Below are 22138 nucleotides of genomic sequence, written 5' to 3'. Positions count from 1 at the left end.
ACAGAGCCTGATTCTAAAGAATAGGATCTTGCAGGAACTACCCAAGGGACTGGCACCCCGTCTCAGGCCATCTCGCGGTGCACACATCTCACCGCCCCACCTAGGGAGTGCCCTTCCGAGGTTCAAGTCAAGGACCAAAAAGCCGTGGTTCTAATCCTCCCCACGCAGCAGCCACCTGCTGTGCCGGGCACGCATGCTCCTCCGTGTACACACACCCACACGCCTGGGGGCCACCTCCTCTCCCCACAGGCCCCCCCAAGACCTTCACCAAGTCAGAAGAATGCACCGCCCAGCAAGGCACCCAGAGGCCCTGCAGCCACCTCAGGGCTGCCCTTTGCCCTCTCTCGGCTCTCCCACCCCCACTGGCCCTGGACACTGAACGAGGAAATAGAACACATTTATTAAGGCAAAGGCCGACCCGGCCACTCAAAACAAGGCGGAGGGGGTGAAGGGGTTGCTCTGTCCCTCTACTCCAGGGGTCCTGTGCCCACTGCAGCCTGCTGCACCCCAGGCCGAGCCGGGAGGAGCCGGGCTCAGGCATATGCCCGGCTCTCCTTCTCCACAAAGGCCTGGAAGAGGCCGCCCAGCTCCTGGTGGGGTGGGGCCCACTCCCTGGCCAGCAGGCCCCGCACAGCCTCCAGGCCTTCCTGCTCCAGGTCCCGCTGCTTCTGCCGGAGCTGCTGCCCCCGATCCTGCCCGGGAGAGGTAGCGCTGAGTCCCTGGGACCGGCTTCCCTCCGGAAGGGGGGCGTGGCTGCCGTCTCACAGAAGCAGGAGAAAGGACAGAGCACCCAACATTCTCCTGGACAGCTGGCTCTGAAGGGAGAGACTCCTCTCCCCAGCTCTGCAGTCTTTCCTCCACTCCCAGGTCCCCTCACGTTTCCAGAGTCCCAGCTGGGGGTGGGGGATTCCCTGGGGGTTACCTGCTCACTCTCCATCAGCCCCAGGGCCACCTGGTGTCCGCGGTAGAGGGCGTGCCGGCGATCCACCTGAGTCTGGAATCGAGGCAGGCTCCGAACAGGGTCCTGTGCTCCAAAAGTGGGGGACAGCACCTGGGGGACCTGGGCCGCTCCCACACCAAAGATGAAAGGTTTGAACACTGACCTGATGGGACAGGGATGGAAGGATTGAGGGCTATCGCACCCTTCCGTCTCCCCTGCCTGGCCCGGTCTCCCCAGCCTTCCCCACCCTCTCACCGGGACGGGTCTGGTGTGGCAGTGAGGAAGTGGACACAGGGCTGTGTGGGGTCCTGGGGCAGCACGGACACCATGCTGGCCGTGGTGCGGAAGCCTCCAGAGTCCATACAGATGCCACTCTCCTTGCTCCTGAGGATGCCCATCATCACCTCTGCCGTGATGCCCCCTGCCAGCGCAGAAGGGGGCCCTCCGGCCTCAGACTATGCCCCCTGAAGCTGTGGGAGGGGAGGGAGGCCGGCACCCACTCCATCCACTCACTGACCTTGCCGTTGCTGCAGCAGCTCCCGCCCGGCCCGGAAGCGGGCCTTGGCAGCCTCCATGCGCACAGGCTGCTGGGTCAGGGAGAAGATCTGGGCAAAGTCAAAGGCAGCCTGCCCACCCCACCAGCCCTGGGCCCGGGCGTGGGGCCGGAGCTCAGGGTGTTCTGCTGAGATGTCCGTGCCGATGCTCAGCTGGTTGGAGATGTTGTGGGCCCCCTCTGTGGAGGAGATGGGGAGTCGCTCGTTTATCGTTAAGCCCCTGTCCTGTGCCAGGCATTCAGCTAGGTGCTGAGAACACGGTGGTGAAGGGAACAGACAAACCGATCACAGAAATTACTGTGAGCTTGCACCTGTGGTGAGCATCAAGAAGAGGAACCTGCTTGTGTTTAAGGGAGAAACCTGGCCACCAGGAAGTCCAGGAAGGCACCCCAGAGGAAGCGGCAGGGTGGAGCACAAGAGGACTCAACCAAGTGAGGGGGGAGGATAAGTTCCTGAGTGGACTCATTTCCCGTCTCCCTGGATGCCCCCACCACCCGAGACGTTTGCTCCTGGATCGGGCCTTCCCTGCCCCCAGCACTGTTCCCACCCCAAAAGGGGAACACCTCTGGGAGGCAGGCCCCAGCGCCAGGCCACTCACCCTGGATCCTCTGCGCAGCCCACAGCCTCCCCGCCGTCTCCAGCACCCATGCCTCAGTCCGGTCGGCCAGCAGGAAGGTGTTGTGGTAGCAGAATGGCATGGGGTCCTCCCAGCAGCTGCCCCCCTGCCCGTAGCGCTCCAGCAAGCCTGTGATCACGTGCAACGCCTCCTGGGCTGAGCTGCCCCGTTCTAAAGCCAGCCTGGCACAAAGAAAGTCCAGGGGACAGAGAGCGATGGGGTATCAGTGGCTGGTGGCAGAGCTTTAGTGGACAGAAGAGGCCCAGAGAGGTTTGGTGACAGGCCCAAGTCACAGAGAAAATCAGTCAACATCGGTTGTATTAAGCACATATAGGCCAGTGGTTTTCAAGCTGTGCTCTAAGGGGTTCATGAAAAGGATTGAAACATATTCTTGGAGAAAGAAGTGCCCTGAGCCCTCCAACCTGTTCAATCAGAGCTGCTCCATGTTTAGTGGTTTTACAAATCAAACTTCTCCCTGAGATTTCATTTGAAAAAAATTTTACTTCTATTGAAAAAAATTTTAAACCACTGTCCTATTTCTGGGCCAGCAGAAGCCCAGAGATGGCCACACTTGGGAGCTCCTTACCAGACTGTGGAGATGGGGCCAAGAGAGGGGCGGGGCAGGGGCAGCCTCCCTGGAGATGATGACAAGGTGGGCAGAAAGGGGGAGGCGCTTGTGAACCAGGCTTGGGGGCAGGGCAAGGAGGATGGCCTGGGTCAGTACTCAGCCCCAGATTTCTGGTGTATTGAGGGGATGAGGGAGGAAGGGTCCACACCTGAGTAAATCCATGCCCAGCAGAGCTTCCCCTGTCCCAACTGGCTCTTTGGTCCACACCGCCTCGTTGCCAATGCAGACACCATGCTCATTGGCGCCCATCTCAGCCCCCCACAGCCAAGAAGGGCGGCTCAGGATCGCAGCATGGGTCTTCGACACCTGTTCCACCTCAATGTAGGTGCACTGGAGATAAGGGAGGAGAAAGGGAGAGTCCACTCAGAAAGGAGGAGGTACCTATAAAGTGGTGGCACTTAGGCCCGTCACCTTACACAGCCCTTCGCGGAAGGTCTTATTATCCCCATTTTACAGATGAGGGAACTGAGGTCGACAGAGGCTAAATAATAGGTTAGGTTCCGGTCGGTAGACTCAAAGCTCATGCTCATTTCACCACATCTGGCAGCTTCCCAGGTGGGGGGAGCAGAGGAGGAAGGTCTTAGAAGAATGCCTAGTTCTGCCACAACTCCCAGCACCCTATAAGGCCTAACCCACCTGGAGCCGGCTCCCAGGGACGTGAGTCCCTGCCGGTACAAACACCACCTCCTGCACCTCTTCCCGGGGCCGGTCAGAGTTCTTGGCAAAGATCACAGCTGGGATGGCCGAGGCCGGGGGCACCGAGACAAAGCAGTCGCAGGAACATGGGGTGTCAGGGCTCCACGATGCCATCTGGGGAGAGGTGGAGATGAGTGTGTCCCTCTCGTGCCACCTCTCCATTATCCTGAGCGGGGCGCAGTCCTAGGGAGCCGCTCTCCCAACACGTGCAGACACTCAGGGAAGACACTGCCGTCGGGTTTCGGACGCTCAGCGCCGCACGCACACTCGATGCCCGGCGTGCGCGACGGAGACGCCCACTCTCTCCCCAGACTCCAGGCTTGGGAGTCAGCAGACGGGCGCAGACCGCATGCTCCGAGGGCCGTGCTCTACCAGAAGTCCTGACCCTTCAGGGCAGTCGCGGGAGCGTCTCCCTCGCTGCCCCACCCCTCTCCAAGAGTCGCACGCCACTCTTCTGTCTGCCAGTTTCTCGCTTCCCCAATACCGTATGCCCCTCACCCTCTCTCCCTCCAAGATCTGCAGCCTAGTCCGGGGCGCCACTGCCTCCGCTTCGGGTAAAGTCGGTCTCCAGGGGCGGAGGCTCCTAGATGACCCGGAAGGCTTTGGGCCTGGGGGCGGAGTCGGAATCAAGCACCTGCAGTTCCTTGGTTTTCCACCAGGGCGCGCGCCAGCACCACTTCTTGGAGCGAGGCGGCCTTCGGAGTCCTGCTGGCTGCCTGCCCTACCCCGGGCGCAGCTTTCAGGCCAGATAAGGCTGCGACGAATCTGCTAGCTCCTCCAATGGGGTCACTGTCGGGAGAGGGAGCTTGGGGGTGGAAAGGAGCCCACGTGAAAGGGGAGGAAAGAAAAACTTGGCTGATTTGTTAGAGAACGGGGAATGCTAGGGCATCCGGAGATGACGGAAGAACCTTAGCGACTTGTGACCTGGTTTGAATTCCAAAGGTACAACGCCAGGCTGGTGCCCCCTCCCCCGCATCCTCTCTCTGCCCTGTCCCTCCTACTCCTCCCCATCTCCCACCTCCCACTCCCCAACCCCTCGGAAATAAGATCTATAAGAGTGGTCACACAGGAATAAAGACACAGATGTAGAGAATGGACTTGAGGACACAGGGAGGGAGAAGGGTAAGCTGGGACGAAGTGAGAGAGTGGCATGGACATGTATACACTACCAAATGTAAAATAGCTAGTGGGAAGCAGCCGCATAGCACAGCATAACACGGGGAGATCAGCTCAGTGCTCTGTGTCCACCTAAAGGGGTGGGATGGGGAGGGTGGGAGGGAGAAGCAAAGGAGATATGGGGATATATGTATACATATAGCTGATTTACTTTGTTATACAGCAGCAACTAACACAACATTGTAAAGCAATTATACTCCAATACAGACGCTAAAAAAAAAAAAAAAAAAAGAGTGGTCATAGGTCAGGAAGTGTAGGAATAATTTAATGCCTTTTTTTAAGGCACATAGGCACAAAATCCATCCTACCTCCAAAAGGCCAATTCTGCCCCACAGTGCTCAAACTCACTGGAAGTTAGCTTTGAAAGAAAATTTGGAAATTTCTAGTCCAAAGATTTGGAACTGAAACAGCAAAGGAGAAATCCTGGCCAAGGGGGCACATATCCATATGGAGGTAGACTCCGAGCCCAAATGTTCTGCTTTCCAGATCATTTTCCTCTATAAACCATCTCCATAACCAGCATTTAAGCTAATGCATCTCACACCCTTTTGCTCTATGGAGCCCTCCAGGAAAGGGGGGAGGGGAGACACTGCAGATTATATACTTCTCCCACATCCACCCTGCCAACCAATCAGGGCTGCTGCTCGGAGCCCTGACCACAGCATACCAGCCTGTGGTCACTCCTGGGATGGGAATGAAGGCTGAGGTCGAGGTTTCCCCAGGAGGCAGGCTGCGGGCAGGTGTGCTGGGTGATGGCGGGGGGGAAACCTGCCAGATAAGGCTGTTCGGACATCTGAAATCTGAGATATTTTCTGATTGCCTCTAGATAAACAAGAATGATTCCCAAGAGGGTACTGTCTCCAGGGAGATGGACTTCACTTTCAGAAAGGGGACTGCTACTTGCACAGAAGGTTGACCTAGAAGCTGGGCTGGAGGCAGAGAAGAGCACTACCCGGAACTGTGCAGACTGGCATCTCATCCTGCTCCTGCTATGATATAGCTCCGCGGGTCTCTTCGGGCAGGTCACTTTACCTGCAAGGGCCTCAGTTCCTCCAGTAGCAAATGAAGGCATTGGACTAGATCAGTGGTTCTCAGCCATGGTTGGAATGAGGAGGGATTCGTTTTCAACGACGCAACTCGCATTGCACAACACAATATAATACTTTGCTTCTCAAAATGTGCGCGGATTGCATCAGCGTTATCTGGAAGCTTGTTAAAAATGCAGAATCTCAGGCCCCACCTCAAACCTACTGAATCGGAATCTGCATGTTAACAAGATCCCCAAGTGTAAAGTTTGAGAAGCGCTGCTCTACTGCACGTCGAAGGGACATAATTCGGTGGGATGTTGGGGAGTGAATGGAGCATCTGGAAAAACTCCATGGGTGACTCTAATATGCCCTCTACCGGGTGGGAGCAACTATGCCTACATGAAATAATCAGATTATGAAGTATTTCATAGTAGAAGTAATGAAGGGCCTAGTCCACTGAGCAGTTATCTTCTTTGTTTTTCTCCAAACTGTGTTTGTAAGGTTTGGAGCCCAGATGGCAGAGAAGAGACTAATATAAAGGTGATTGCCCCTTAAGGCTTGGAAGGTTTGATAATTAAAAGAACTATTTTTAGGGTCATGTGAGGCTCTTTATACCCACTTCCCTTAAGCCTTTTATATTTGCAAGAAGAATCTATTTGCTAAAGAGGATCATTAATTGGCTTAATAAGGATTAATGACATACACAGCTTTGGATGCCATGGACAAAGGACAAAAACTGAGCTTTTATAGCAAAAAACAGTTATCTCCTTATCCCTAAATAAAAAGAAATACTAGGCAAGCATTTCCTCTTTGATAAAGAAGCTGGAGAGGGAATTCCCTGGCGGTCCAGGGGTTAGGACTCGGCGCTTCCACTGCTGGGGACCTGGGTTCAATCCCTGGTCAGGGAACTAAGATCCCACAAGTCGTGTGGCGTGGCCCAAAAAACAAAAAAAACAGAAAAAAAAAGGCTGGAGAGATTTTTGTTAGGTGCATTTCTGATATGCTTATTTAGTGAAAACATTTCTAAATATACCACTTAACCATCATCTTAAACATTCTTAATATTGGTATCACAATTCCTGCATCGAAATCCTTAACAACAAGTTTGTTCTTTTGGTAACTTAATGTGTTCTTGACAATACTGATTTTTTTTTTCAGATTTTTTTTTTTGATGTGGACCATTTTTAAAGTCTTTATTGAATTTGTTACAATATTGCTTCTTTTTTTTTATGTTTTGGTTTTTTGGCCATGAGGCATGTGGGATCTTAGCTCCCTGACCAGGGATTGAACCCACACCCCCTGCATTGGAAGACGAAGTCTTAACCACTAGATCACCAGGGAAGTCCCTTGACAATACTGTACATAATTCATCTGCTTAAATATTTAATATTTAAATGTTAATTTAATTTAGATTAAATTATCAAAGTTATGAGTTAATGGCATTCATATTAATGTAAGCGTTCTATATTTTCTTGTCCTGTAGGTGACAATTTGAGGTTAACTTTAATTCCTCTCATTTTACTAAACCAACTTTTTCAAACCTTTTCTGTAAAGGCCAGATAAGTAAATATTTTAGGCTTTGCAGGCCACATACAGTCTCTGTCACATATTTTACTTCGTGTCTTTTTTTTCTCATTTACAGCCCTTTAAAAATCACTTTTAACTTATGGACTGTATAAAAACGGACTGTGGGCCAGATTTGATCCATAGGTCATAAACAAAATATAAATACAGATGGAGAGTATATGAACACTTACATAACAAGGTTCATATGGGAGTCTATAATTGCTCAGACCTCATTACCACTTTTCCTCTACAACTAAAGTGTATTTTTCTATCTATACCTTGTCTATATAATGAAAAAATTAAAAATGAATAGGAGATATTTAGTGCTAGTGATGGGCTGGGGCCCTACACAGACTTAAAGAATTGTAGAATTTTATTGCTAGAAGAAATTGAAGAGATTATCTAACTTGAACCCCTTAATTACTTTATAGATAATCTACTTTATAGATAAGAACTCATAAATAAATATGATTAACTTACAAATGTCGGAGGGATAGCAAGCCTTCAAAGGAGTCCTTATGTAATTCAGTCAAATAATTTTCACTGAGAATTCTGAAAAATGAAAAGGTTATTTCTGGATCAAACTGCAAAATAACTACAACTATATACTACATAGGACTAACTCCTATATGTGGAGGAAAGCTGGGTAATGGTGCCACCTAAACAACCTAATTCTTATTTAATTTAGGGATGGTGATTTCTGCTCTGTTTTCATTTAAACCTTCTTTTCACATCCTCCTTTGTGTCCGTCTCTCTCCATCACTCATGTGCACATGCTCGCGCGTGCGTGCGCACACACACACCCACACACACCCACGCCCCACCCACTCTTCCTACCAAATCATATAGTTAATGCCTACTCTCTAGATCACGAAGTCTCTGTTAGAACCCAGCTCTGGGTGGCACCAACGTTGCAGAGCTGCCCTTCCCTCCTCTCTTTCCCCAAACCTTATTGGGAAGTCCCACACACAACTGTATCAGGGCAAATGAAGCCATCTGATTTTTTCCCCCATTAAAAATTTTCTGAAAACTAAAATGTGCATAAAATATACATAACTGTTCAATAATTCAATTGAACAATGTTCAACTGTTTAATAATTACAAAACAGACCCCCACGTAACACCATTCATGTCAAGAAAGAATCCTGCCAGCATCCCAGAAGACCCCGTGTGCCCCTTTCCAATCACAACCCTCTCTCTGACTTCCTAGAGGGAACCACTATCCTGACTTTAATAATAATTTCCTTGCTTTTTAAATGTAGTTTTGCCTTTTCTCTGTCAGCCATAAACAACACAGTTTAGTCTTGCTTCTTCTTGAACTTTATATAAGTGGAATCATATTATATGTACTATTTTCCACATTGCTTCTTTCATTCAACATTATTTTGTAAAATTATTTTATTTTTGCCTGTAGTATGTAGTGTTGCATGTCCAACTACATGAGGCTTCTGAGTATTTGAAAGTGGCTAATGTGACTAAGGAGCTGAATTTTTAATTTAATTAATTTCAATTATTTTAAAATTAAAATTAAAAAAACTGATACTCAATGTAATTATTGGAAAATGTTTGTTAGCAACAATTTGCATATGTGATACTACTTTTTTGACTGTAAATTTTATGAAATCTCAATACCGATCAAGTATTTGTAATAAAATTTAGCAACCAAATTGTGATTTCAAAGAGTTATTATGGGAAAAAAAATGTAGATTCTCTCATTAATTTTTATATTGATTACATGTAGATATGATAATACTTTGGATATTTTTAAATACTTAGTATAAAAAACATAGAATATCTTATTAATAATCTATATAATGATTACATGTTAAAATGATAATATTTTGGATATAAGGGTTAAGTAAAAGATATTTACATTTATTTCATCTGTTTCATTTTACTTTTATTTTTAAGTGGCTACCAGAAAATTTAAGATTACTTATGTGGCTTGCATTATGTTTCTGATGAAGTGTATGACTTCTAAGAATGATTATGCCACAGTTTATTCATTCAATTGTTGGTGTATACTGAGATTTTTCTAGTTTTTATTTATTAAAAACAATACTGCTTTGAACATTCTTGTATTTGTATCCTGATACATATTTGCCTGAGTTTGTCTAGGATGTAATAGGCATACAAAATTGTTTCCTAAGAAGTTGTGCTATTTCAAGTTGGCAGATTGAAACATGCCAAGTCTCCACCCCTTCAACTTCCACCAAAATCCCTAAGAATGATAGAAAAGATATAACTTAAAAGTCACAACCTTAGCTCAATGCGTGGGAGCAGCTCCACAAATGCTCCCCTACCAGAAACGTCCTGGAGCTACTACAGGGTGATCAGTTGGAATAGTGTGGTAGGAGCAGCCTACAGCACACATCAACCCCACATCTTTCCCCCTTGATCCAGGCAGCAAAAGGTGTCTTCCTCTAGGCAGGAGCAATTGGTGTTAGAAAGGGGGCAAGGTCTCAGAACCCTGGAAGAAAGGTATGCACTCCCTGACTAGCCACCAGAAGGCACCTTCCACCTCTGCCTTATTCTCAGGGGAACCCATTGGGAGTAATAAGCCCCAACAGCTCATTTCACTTCTCCCCTAAAGCTGGGAAACAAACGCAGTAGAATCTCAACTACAAAGATGAATTACACTCAGGAAGGACCAAACAATGTGAGAAAGCCAACTCCATTAAGGACAGAAAACAAAAACAAACATAAGAGCTTATAGCCAATGGATCAGAGTTAACAAAGCACAAGAGGACCTTAGGATAGCATAATTATTACCCTCAGACAGATGTAAGCAGATAGTGCATCCATTAATCAACTCAAGAATATACGAAAATTGAATAAAAAAAAAAATCCCACAAGGACTCAGAGGCAAAAAATATACAAATCAATTTTCACTGCAAAGTAAAGGAGCTGTTACACTGGAGGATTACTGGACTGAATGTCAATATTATGACATAATATGAGTGTGTTTCATGTTTGGTAATTGCAATCATTGTTGCTTTTGTTGTGGTCATCCATGTACAATGCTTGGTGTCAGTCTATTTATCTCTTGTAAAAATAAAATACAGTGTGTGTGTGTGTGTGTGTGTGTGTGTGTGTGAAAAAAAAAATAAATAAAGACCATCCTCCAAAGATGAAAAAAAAAGAAAAAAATTCATATGTACCAAATGCAAAATATTCGAACAATATAGAAATTGAAAAACAAAGATAAATCTTCCTCCCCAATTTAGTTCTCCCCAATGATTATCTGTATATAGACTTTTTCACTTACAAAATAGAATTACCCTGTATGCATATCTGTAGCTTGATTTCGTTGTGTGCATCTGGGAGATATTCTCTATGGAATTTGCCTCTCTCCTTTAAACAGCTGCATAATATTTCACCATATGTATATCTACTTAACCAGGCCCCTATTGGTGGACTTTTGGGTAATTTTTAGTTCTCTGCTATAATACTGTCCCAATGAACTTATATTGAAGGCCCTTTTTAAAGTCTTATTTTTAAACACGAGTATCACATCCACATGATTCAAAATCCAAATGTACAAGAGGGTATAAAGTAAAAAGCCTCCCTTTTTTCCTATAATCCTCATTCCATCCTTCCTGAAGGGTCCCCAGCCACCCAGGTCCCCCCCGTGGAGACAATTAATGTCACTACTTTCGTACCTGTGTCTATATTGCCATATTTTTTAAGAGAATATCCAAGAGCTAAATTCCAAGTCCTCAAATTGCTGAGTCAAAGTGTATGTGGTTTTGTTTTTAAATAGTTGATACTGCCAACTGTCCTTCAAAAAGATTGTACTGATGTAATTAGTAAATATTAATTAGGTGGATAGTAATACTAATTAGGACGTAGTAAATACTAATTTACATTCCTACCAGTAACAAACAACATTTCTTTCCCTACATCTTCACCAACACTGGCTATTTTCAAACCTGTAAATGTTTGCCAATCTGATAGGTGGTAAGGAATACCTTGTCACTTTGATCTACAGTTCTTTAATTATGAGCGAAGGTGAGCAGCTTCTCATATGCTTATTGCTGTTTGAATTTCTTTTTCTGGGAACTGCCTCTTCAGGTCCTTTGCCCGTTTTTCTGTTAGGTTGTTACATTTCTCTTATTGATCTGTACATTTTTCTGGCATGGCATCTGCAAATATTTTCCCTCATAATCCGCTTATAATTAAAACCACGTAAATCAAAATTAAAAAAAAAAAAAAAAAAAAAAGAAAAAAACAACCGAATGGGAATTTTCCACCAGCTTGAAATGGTGGAGAACCCCCTACCTTGGTACACAGGGTACACATCTGTACATGAGTTTGAGAAGTTGGGAGAAAAGTCAGGCCTTGGCTCCACAGTGGAGGGAGGCCCAGTGATCCAAATATTCTGGCAACCCCAATGACCGTACGAGAGGGGCCAGAAGTAGATGATCCTCTATGGGCAGGAGGTCGAGCATGTTGTAAATAACTGGTACTTGATGAACCAGGAGAGAGGGCACCAGAATAAATTGCTATTTGATTTACTCATCTATGCCCCTTGAGGATGGTATGTTTTCCAGTTCCCAGGGACTGATGATGCTGGGGAAACAAGGGAGGGAAGCCCCTCTTCATCCTTCTACTCATCCTCCTTTGCCCACGTTTCCTCTTGTGGAAGTACTGGCTACCATGAGGGATTCTAGTTTCAGCTCTGCTTCTTCTTGCAGGCCCCTGTTATTGGTATATAAATATTCAACTATTTACATTTTAATTCCTTACCACATGGTTAGACTTGGTTATGAATTTATACAGTTTAATATAAGAAAAATAAGTATTTTACAAGCAATGCTGAGAAGCCGATATTAAGAAACAAAATTTGCAGGTGGCTTGAGGCAGAACAGGGCTCACTCTGTGGCTGTCTCGTGTGCGGTCTCACTTTCCTCACCCGCCTCTTCATCAACCCAATATGCAGCCAGAAGCTTCTCTGCTGGGGCTTTGATGACTTCCCTGGGGTAAGAAGAATAATGCCAAGGCTTTTACTTTTGAAAGGAACAATGATAGTTTTCATTATTTCCTCATTTTAGATGAGAATTTTAAATTGTCCCCTACCATTTATGGTACAGCCTTATAGAAGTACATCTCCTCCTCATCAGAAGACTCCCTGTCGTGTAGCTTTTGTGCCATGTTTTCCTTGCGTGTGGCGTTGAGAGGCCTATACATATCCCTAAGCCAAAGTGGCCGCCTTCTCCCGAAAAAGCCCTCCTGGAACACAGAAAGGGAAAGATTAATTCAGCATCTCCCCTGCTTTCTCTGGCCACAGTACTATATCCCCTTCAAATTTACCTGACTCCCACTTTCCCCTGAGCTTCTCTTATGCAGCAGAAATCGAAAAAAGCCCCTTGGAGGAAAACACACACAGTTAGTGTTACATGTCATTTTTCATCTCTCTCACAATGTGTTATCTCTGGTCTTATTAGGACTAAATGGGTACCTCAGTCCATAATCACAATGAGCAAAATCACCACAGACCCGGGATCTTGAAAATCATTCCGTGCATGCTGGCCTTCCAGAAGTTCTCTGTGTCTGTCCAAAATGGCCCCCGCCCCGTGTCTCTGGGGAGACCTTTGCATGTGGCTTAGCATGGAGTATAGGCAGGATTTTCAGCCCCGTTCACCTTTCTTGGCCCTTGGCCAAGTGCCCTCGTGCAGTGAAAACACTGCACAGCGGCGCTGGGCAGAAACACGTTACTCTCTAGATGCGCTTCACACCAGTCTGCTACGGACTTAGTCGCACATGCAGCATTTGCTGGGGGTGTGGCTGTGGGGAGAAGGTGCTTTTATTTTCCTGGCTGCTCTATCCTATCCTATAAGTTGAATCACACCAAGTCAACACCTGAACCCAACTAGCAAAGTTATCTATAGCTCTCTGACTTTCATACTGCAGGCTGTCACTGAGGTGTCAGTGAATTGTGAAATCAGTTTAAAGGCCATGACCAGCAGGGAAACACGAAATACTCTTTTTGAATACAAATAGAATAGAAAAAAGTCAGAGTGCACAATAAGTTAGTTTCAGAAACTACTTATGCCCATATAGTATGTGTATACTGAATTGTGACATAAAACGGAGCTCACAGCCCAAGCACAGTGTGATCAGTAGAGAAGTCCTCAGTGGAAAGGGACCCTCTTCTTTGTGATAATCACTAGCAGTGTGACCATGGGGCAAGATACTTTCCCTTTCTCTTTCTCCATTTCCTTATTATAAAAGGAAGAGACAAACTACTGTCTAAAGATTCTCCTGGTTAAAGTTCTATGAGGTTTGGATAAAGGGAATAGAGAGTAGGGGCCTGAAAAACAGTAGGGTGAGAAGGGAAGTTTTCTTGCCACTTTACAGAAGGGACTCATATGTGCTACCTTTGTTCAGCTTTGAGTGAGGCCAGCCCCTAAACCCCAACCATGTGGCCCTCCCTACCCCAGAGCCTCCTAGAAGGCCTGTGGCCTGGCCTGATGTCTAGGAACCAGGCACCAGGCCAGCAGGAACAGGTGCAACCAAAACCTCTCCCCGTCCACCCTCTTTCCTTAAAGGACTAGTGAAAGCAGTTGAATCTGTGCCAGTCCTAACAGCTTGGGCTGGGGAGCTAATTCTGCTGATAAATAAATTAGGGTAAACCATTAGGGTAATTAAACATTCTTCCTGCCTTTGGTGAGGAAATTGAAATAGGTGAGTTCTAAGTTCTCCTCTAGTTGTAAAATTCTGCTTTAAAAGACCAATATTTACCTTCTGCTTCTTTTCTTATCTTCCCCTTTTGCAATTCGATGAGAATAAATCTGTTTTGAAAGAAAACATGATCATGATTATCCATTACAACTATTTCCAAATCCTTATTCATTCCTTTTTACTTTAAATCTTATCTACCCAGTGAGATGATAACTTTTTTAAGGAAAGGAATTCTACCCTGTTTAATAATCCTTTGCCTCTTCCACAGTACCTAACTTAGGGTCTTGCATGCAGCTGGCGATATATTTTATTGACTGTTTTAGATAACGTTCAACAGATCGTTCCTAATAAAAACTCTTAGAAGTAGGAAAAGAAAATAAAAGTATCTAGCAGAAACCTAAGCCTTGTTTTAGAGTCAACAACAAGAGTAGGATGCCCATCATTACTGCTACTATCGATCAATGTGGAGGAGGTATTAATCAGTACGAAAAGAAAAACGAAGTATTGGGAAGGAAGAGACAAACACATTTGCATATGAAATGAGGGACCTAAAAAGACCAAAGGAATCAACCGAAATTTTATTGGAAGTAACATGAGTAAGATGGCTACATACAAAATCAAGAGATCAACATAGAAGCCTCAATAGCTTTCCCATATAACACAAATAACTCACTAAAAAACAGAAGAAACATCCCGTTCACTATATCAATAAAAATGCATAAAGTACCTAGGAATAAACTTAACCAAAAATTTGTAAGACCTATGTGATGAAAATATTAAAACTTTTCTGAAGGACATTAAGAAGAAGTACTACATGGCATGAGATACCATCCTCCTAGAATGTTGTAAAGAGGTCAATTCTCATCAAATTAACCTACAAATTCAATGCAATCCATTTATATCCAAAATAATTTTTAAATAAAACCTGGCCAGCCGACATTTGGTAGAGAATATGTGTAAGAATAGTTATGAAATGTATGGAAAAGAAGGTCAAAGAGTAGGACCTTGCCCTACCAGATATAAAATATGTTATAGAGCAACTGGAATTAAGCAGTGTGATATTGGTACTGGTACAGGACAAGATAACTGGATCACAGAATAGAGTCCAGATGAAGATAGTATATGAGACCAGGGAAGAAAGAATAAACCATTCAGTGAAAGATTTGAAAACAATTAGATCTTCCTGTAGGGGGGGAAAAGTTAGATCCCCTGCCTCAATCACACTAAAAAACAAAAACAACAAATTCTAGACAGATTACAAAAGTACTTGAAGAAAATACTAGAGATTACTTTTATGTCATGAGGTGACAAAGGCCTGGCTAACAAAAGCCACCCCACATGAGCCATGAGGAGAGGACGGGCAGATATGGTGGCAGACTGTCAAAACACCTCCTACTCTGCACAGCCCTTGCCCCCTTTTCCCCTGGACTGTTTGTCTTCTTCTTGTTGACTTATAAAACTCTTGGGAGTTCCCTGGTGGTCCAGTGGTTAGGGCTTGGCGCTTTCACTGCTGTGGCCCGAGGTTCAATCCCTGGTCAGGGAACTAAGATCCCACAAGCTGCACAGCATGGCCAAACCCCGCCACCCCCAAACAAACAAACAAACAAAAAACTCTTTATAGTAAAGAAATACTGGTTTTCATTGAATTTCAGTGTTTCGAATCTTTCCAGTGTTTTTGTCTCTAAGGAGACAAGACAAAAGAGTGGAGTAGGGAGCACAGGCTTTGCAGTCGGGTGAAACTGGCTTCTGCTTTTGGTTTGGCCACTGGGGCCTTACATTGATCTCCTTCATCTATGAAGGAGGGATAGTAATATCATCCTCACAGAACTGTGGGCATTAAATCAGACAATATATGGAAAACTCTTCATCTTACGCTTGGCATGAATCAGTGCTAAGCTGGTGTCACAGACAAGATGGTGGACTATATCAAAGGCTCTGCTTGTGGCATCAGGCTCTGAAGATTATAAAAGATTATAAAAATACTGCTTTTATTTCCTTCTAATACCTTTATGTGGTCTTTTTTCACATTTATGGAAATATGTTTATTTAAGATGAAAAATGGGGATCTGCTATTCTTTAACCCCCAAATAGTTAGGCAGCTAGTCTATCACCATTTATTCATTTTCCCCCACTGATTGGAATATTAAAACATGACATTTCAGAAGTCTTAAGAACACATGGGTCTATTGCTGGACTCGATGCTACTTCAAATAAATATTCGGTTGCATGATTCCTCACTGTGGAATTGACATAACGCCTCACCTCTCTTCCGTTGAACACCAGTAGTGTCTACCATAGGAAGAACACTGCATGGCCCCTGTCCTCGAAGAGCTTATCATATAAGTGGGGAGAGGAAATAACGGTTAGGACTCCTCGCTTTCGCTGCCTAGGGTACAAGTTCAATCCCTACTTGGGGAATTGAGATCCCGCAGGCCAAAACAAAACAAAACAAAACAAAACAAAACAAAACAACACAAATGCAAGGTTAAACTCTAGAGAAGTTAGAAACAATAAAAAGGGGACTTTACAGAAATTCTAAAAAAGCAAAAGGCCACATGCCACCTGGAGATGTAGAGGGGACAGTCTGGGCAATGGCCAATGACTAGCAAGCTGACCCCATGCTAGTCCCCAGCCTCCTAGGCTCAGAAATCATACTCTTCCTCACCAAGAGACAACTCGCGTCTTCCTGTTGTGGCAGTCTCACTTTATCAATATCACAGGATTGATCAAAAATCACAATGCCAAATTATTACTTGACAATGAGAAATACATCTGTTCTACACACAGGGCATCCGTGTCTACACAATCAGAGAATTACCTTCTGTGGAGACAGGCCTCCGTGGCACACTAAAGCACAATCACACAATCGAAGGCTACTTGGTGACAACAGAATTAGAAAAGAAATCAGCCGAATCCAGAATTTAATGGGAAGGCCTGAGGCAGCTGGATCCACCCATCTCCTCAACAGGCACAGCCTGGCTAGTGGGCCTGACTCTTCAGTTCTGCTGCCTAAGGTGCCATCTCTACTCTCGGGCAATGTGAGGATGGGCGCTGCCCATGTTGGTCTCTCCTCACCTTTTCTATGCTTTCACTACTGACCAACCCTCCTGCAGATAGACACATTTCTCTTTAGAAGTTAGTACATCATGTCAGGTTTTATTCAAGTCTGATAGGCCAGGAAGCCATTGGTCCTTACACATCTCTGCTCAGCTCCATGATGTGCTAACCTTGCTGTTTCTCTCTTGGGGGGCTGCCTTTTAAAAAACTGCTTCCCACTTTTGTGAGCTCTGAGGGGAGGGGACTGCTTTGCTATGGCCCCTAAGAAATGGTGACAAACCTCACAGGACTAGGATCAGGAGGGCTGGAGTATTCAGGGAAGGCTTTATGAAGAAAGATATCTGAACTTGAGTTGGCTTTTGAGAGGTTCATAGGACTTCCACAGGCAAAGCAAAATCAAGGAATTTTAGATGGCCAAAGGCACAGACAAAAGCAGGCATGGATGTGGTGTAACTAGCGTATACTGAGGAGCTGCTTTGGCTGCAATGGAGGGCTGCCATTACAAGAGAAAAGGTAAATAAAGTAGGTTGGACTGGTAGGGTAGAATCAAGATTGCCAGCTTATTAAAATCACTCTTTTAATGTTAGCCACTGCCTGTTGGGAAAAGTAATAAACCATTATGTAACTGAACAGAAGATAAACAGGCTAGCTCCAGGAATAGGCTACTATAAATATGACATGCTTTAGGGTAGCCTGCTGCAGGATTTTACTTGCAGTGTTTTAATGGAACCTATCTACACAATTCCTAATACACTGGAGAAGCAAGCTGCTAAGTAAGCCTAAGGAATTGACGAGATCACACTTTGATCTTTTAGGCATGTCCTTTTAGCCCTCCCAGGGTGACTGATAGCTCCATGAGTATGGAGATCGTATGTCTCTCATCACTTCAGCCAACAAGGAAAGAAATAAACAGTAGAATGAGAGTGACTGGTGAGTACATCAAATCAGCATAGTTTTTGAGTTGAAGAAATTTTACTATCATGTCAACTCTGGCCTTCTTATAAACTTAACTTGTCAAAACAGTCCAATGGCTTGTTATCATGGATCCAATTCCATAGAGATCTCCTGGGAGTGGAGCTCCTTTCAAAATCCTGTGGGGACTTCCCTGGTGGCGCAGTGGTGAAGAATCCGCCTGCCAGTGCAGGGGACACGGGTTCGATCCCTGGTCTGGGAAGGTCCCACATGCTGCGGAGCAACTAAGTCCGTGCGCCACAACTCCTGAGCCCGCGTGCCTAGAGCCCGTACTCCACAACAAGAGAAGCCACCGCAATGAGAAGCCCGCGCACCGCAATGAAGACATAATGTAGCCAAAAGAAAAAAAAAAAAAGAAAAAAAAATCCTGGGAATATACTTTTCAGTAAAAGAACAAAGTGTATCTCAGTCCTCATGACTAAAGAGAAGAATCAAGTAGTAGTTGGTGGAAAGGTGGCTTTGAGTCTCAGTTTGTGGGTTCTGAATCTGAATGAATTATTGTCCTTACCTCAATGAGACAGAGAAGTGTAACCAAAATCGTCACTACTGCAGTTACAGATATTGCCAAGATGAGTTTGTTGTTATAGCCATATCCTGGAACTTCTTTTGTGAGCTAAAAAAATAAATAACAATTTTTTACAAACAAGGAGATAGAAGGGATGAACGCTAACTATTCTTAAACCTATTCTAAACAATAGCTAACTATTCTTAAACTACTATAAAACCCAATCCTTTCAGGCGAGTAGCTTCTATAAGAACAAGCCAAATTTAATGTTATTAATCTTATCATTAGCATTTTCTTCTACAATTTATTTATGTACAATTTATTTATCTTGCGTTATGTCCTTTTCTCGTCTACCCTAGGAATAGTGGCACACTTTCTCAATGAGCAAAGTGGGAGATCACTGTCTTAGCCAGTGTCATGGCTGAAGATAAGATACAGACTAGGAGCCCGTGGTATTCCTGCTTGGGCACGTCCATGGCATGTCCTAAACTGAGTAAAAGTCCAGGTCCCATGTTTCAGGGGTTCTCCTCACCTCACTTGACTCCTGCTCTTTCTGCTCGCTCTGGGCTTCCGTGCTCTCACTGATATAGTTGTCACTTTTCCACTGGCCCATATCCCATTCCGCTTTGGACACCTTTACTTCCTGCTGCTTGCTGAGAAGCTTCATCAGGAGGCCTGTTCTAGAGATGAGGTTGGCACAGGCCAGCTGCACGTGGGTGTCCGAGCAGTCTATTATCAAAGTCTGGATAACATGAGAAATGAGCCTTCGCACGTCATTGTTGGGGATGAGGGACCGTAGCTGCTGGTTTAGCTGAGTTTCAACTTGATCACCCGGGGATGTGAGCCCTGGGAAAGTGAAGCCTGTGGGCTTAGAGGATAATTCAGTGCCCGTGTTGTGGTGCTCCCACTGTGTTTCGTTGGTGTGTTGAACAGGTGGCATACTGTTGTCTGCAGCAACAGCAGAATGTGCAGTGGAGACATCCTTATGGGTAGTGTTTTCAGGGCCGGTTCCTCCGGGCAGAGTAGAGTTTCCTGAAGAAATAACTTCTTCAGAAACATTTTGTGCAGTATTGTTTTCTGAAGTAGTGTTTTCTGTAGAAGGGTCTGAAAGAGAAAATAATTGTGGAAAAGGATTTTCCTGAGAAGTCACTTCTCTTGAAGGTGAAACAGCTTCTCGCGGAGGGGAATTTATGAGACTCCTCACTACAGAGAACAGAGGGCTTGCAAGCATCATTCTATTGAGTGAACTTTTCTTTCTGAACTTTCGACTCCTTTTGCCTTTGGGTTTTCTCTGGACCCGATGAGTCCTAATTTTATGGAAGATGTATTTTTTCCCAGAATGTGAGATTAGTTCAAAATCCTTAATATTTCTAACTCTAGCCTTTGCATCCTCTAAAACAACTATAGTGTTGGATAAGTCTTTTGATTTGCTTTTAACCTCAGATGGGGATATTGGAGGGATGGAGGCAGAAGGCCTGACCTTGAAGTACTGTTTCAGGGTAGAGGAGCCTGCTGCCTTGTGTTCTTTTATGAATGAAGACTCCGCATTGGAGGACTTTCCCACCAGCTTCCTGGGCCTCTGCACCATGAGAAGCTGTTTCAGCTTTCCTGGGGATGGCCTCCTGAGCCTTCTTTCTTCAGCAGTGCTCGCCACAGATGGCTGGGCATTCTGTTTCCTCCTGACGCTCTCATCTCCCACTGCTTGGAGGTGCATTTTCTGTAGGCCCCTTGGGCCCTTGAGGACCCTGTTCACTCTCAGCAGCTTTTCCTCGGTACTCTCAGTCTTTGCTGGGCTGTCTTTCTGTGGTTGGGGAGTTTCCAATTTCTTTTGAAAGAGGTAGCGTTTAAACATGGCACTTAAAAGGTTGGAACGTGTACGCGTGGCAGGTTTTTCTTCCTTTTTAACCTCATCAAATTTTTCTTGAGTTTCTGCATCTAACACATTTTCCAGAAAATGGAGTTTCCTCAATTTATTTTTATTAGTTGAATTCTTGTGTACAGGCTTAACAGAAGGGCTCCTTGTATTGTTTTTCAAAAGGCCCAGGAGCATATCTCCATCTTGTGTATTTGAAAAAAGAAGTTGAAGGAATGGTAATAATGTTGATTCCACATCTCCTAGATTTCCCTCTGAGATGTAAGGCAGTATGTAATTTCGTGCACTGATAATATCACTTTTATTATTAAAGTCCAGCTGCTCATTCATGAAGCCTGACAAGCTGACAGCACTTTTATCTGAGGATGCCCTCTCTGACTCAATAATCAGCTCGGTGCTGTTGTTCTTCTTCCGGGCTTGTAACACCTTCATCAACGATCCTTCTGCATTCCCAAGAGATGTTTCTTCGTCTGTCAAAAAAGAAGAGACTGTTTTTGATCATTGAAGACTGATGGGACAGATTTTTGTCAGTCCACAGCCAAATGAATTAGGAATCAGTCAACGTTTGAGTGCCACTTAGGAGAAAAAGAAACCCACACTTAAGCCTATGACTGGCAACAACAAAATGTGAAAAAGATATCTCTTGAAAAAGTGGCTATCTACTCAGAAAATTCTGTAGTGTGAAATATAGTAACTATATTCAGGAGTACTCCACTGGTTCCCAGGGGCCAGTACTCAAGAAAAGCCAAGGCTGGAAGACAAATACTCCCCTACTCAGCTGGGCTCTCCGCAGATCTACTGTGACTCCTCACATTCACATACCCCATCCTGTCCTGCCTCAGAGGCAGAGGAGTGTGAGGCTTCCTCTCTCCACCTCTTCAGTGTGAAGCTAGAATTCTATACCCAGATCTGTCAAAACAAAAGCAAAATAAAGACTATCTCAGACATACAAAAGCTGAAAGAATTCATTACTAGCAGACTTTCACTATAAGAAATGTTAAAAGAAGTATTTTTAAGCAGAAGCAAAATGACACCAGATTGGAATATGGATCTACACAAAAGATTAAGAATACTGGAATTGGGACTTCCCTGGTGGTTCAGTGGTTAAGAATCTGCCTGCCAATGCAGGGGACACAGGTTCGATCCCTGGTCCGGGAAGATCCCACATGCCGCGGAGCAACTAAGCCCGTACGCCACAGCTACTGAGCCTGCACTCTAGAGCCTGTGTGCCACAACTACTGAAGCCCACGCACCTAGCGCCTGTGCTCTGCAACGAGAGAAGCCATCCAATGAGAAGCCGGTGCAGCGCAACAAAGAGTAGCACCTGCTCGCCACAACTAGAGAAAGCCCACGCGAAGCAACAAAGACCCAACGCAGCAAAAAATTGAGCTCTTAATACCTAGAGGTGTAAAAAGTATTTCAAACGATTGGTTACCTTAAGCCTGATCTAGTCCTTTGTTTTTACTCTTACTTTTTTGTCAAGAAGGCAGAACCAAGGCCTGATTCTGATTCCAATCCAGCACTGGAACTTCCTCTGGGAGCTTTTGATGTTGGGTTTGCTTGTTATTCAGATCCTGATGTGGAACAGCAAACTGATCTGGCCCTGTAGGCAGCTCTCCAACCAAATCCGTGTCCGGGTATGGAACCTGTCTCAGTCAACTCATGATGAGGCGGTGCCAACATCTGGACTGCAGATGAGGACGTCAAATAAGTAAAGCTCCCGGTTTCTGCCAGGGGTGTAAGGGCATGGGGCAATTTGGGAGGGGGGTCTGAGCCGTATGAAGACCAAGCCTCGGTCAGCCGCGCGAGGTTGGGTATCACCTGGACGGGGTCCAGGGCCCAC

At 45.2% G+C, this 22138-nt stretch overlaps 2 protein-coding genes and 1 long non-coding RNA gene across 6 annotated transcripts; 1 reads left to right on the top strand and 2 right to left on the bottom strand.

The window, feature by feature from the left end:
• Window positions 1-381: 381 nt before the first annotated feature.
• On the bottom strand, window positions 382-4015 carry SCRN2 (secernin 2). 2 transcript variants are annotated; one of them, XM_082443344.1, is made up of 8 exons: window positions 3933-4015; window positions 3375-3548; window positions 2887-3068; window positions 2093-2292; window positions 1458-1673; window positions 1196-1361; window positions 923-1103; window positions 382-692 (listed from the first exon to the last, which is right to left on the bottom strand). In XM_082443344.1, exons 2-8 carry the CDS (start codon window positions 3546-3548, stop codon window positions 534-536), a joined length of 1278 nt encoding a protein of 425 aa, XP_082299470.1. In that variant the 5' UTR covers window positions 3933-4015; the 3' UTR covers window positions 382-533. The 2 variants fall into 2 exon arrangements, with proteins under 2 accessions (XP_082299470.1, XP_082299469.1); XM_082443343.1 differs by having other exon boundaries at window positions 3375-3969.
• Window positions 4016-4146: 131 nt separating this feature from the next.
• LOC309651069 lies at window positions 4147-10283 on the top strand. The gene is made up of 2 exons (XR_014257907.1): window positions 4147-4376; window positions 5437-10283. It is a non-coding gene; the product is annotated as an uncharacterized lncRNA (long non-coding RNA).
• Window positions 10284-11966: 1683 nt separating this feature from the next.
• Window positions 11967-21929, bottom strand: LOC309651050 (leucine-rich repeat-containing protein 37A3-like). 3 transcript variants are annotated; one of them, XM_082443340.1, is made up of 6 exons: window positions 21767-21929; window positions 18955-20765; window positions 18426-18530; window positions 13949-13998; window positions 12284-12436; window positions 11967-12181 (listed from the first exon to the last, which is right to left on the bottom strand). In XM_082443340.1, the coding sequence occupies exons 2-6, from the start codon at window positions 20725-20727 to the stop codon at window positions 12079-12081; spliced, it is 2184 nt and encodes a 727-aa protein (XP_082299466.1). In that variant the 5' UTR covers window positions 20728-20765; window positions 21767-21929; the 3' UTR covers window positions 11967-12078. The 3 variants fall into 3 exon arrangements, with proteins under 3 accessions (XP_082299466.1, XP_082299467.1, XP_082299468.1); XM_082443341.1 differs by lacking the exon at window positions 21767-21929 and adding an exon at window positions 12518-12572 and having other exon boundaries at window positions 18955-21000; XM_082443342.1 differs by lacking the exons at window positions 11967-12181; window positions 12284-12436; window positions 21767-21929 and adding an exon at window positions 12579-12991 and having other exon boundaries at window positions 18955-21003.
• Window positions 21930-22138: the final 209 nt, after the last annotated feature.

This window comes from Balaenoptera physalus, assembly GCF_965194825.1.
Source record: "Balaenoptera physalus genome assembly, chromosome: 20".
NCBI lineage: Eukaryota > Metazoa > Chordata > Mammalia > Artiodactyla > Balaenopteridae > Balaenoptera > Balaenoptera physalus.
This window is presented reverse-complemented; position numbering and strand designations above follow the sequence as displayed.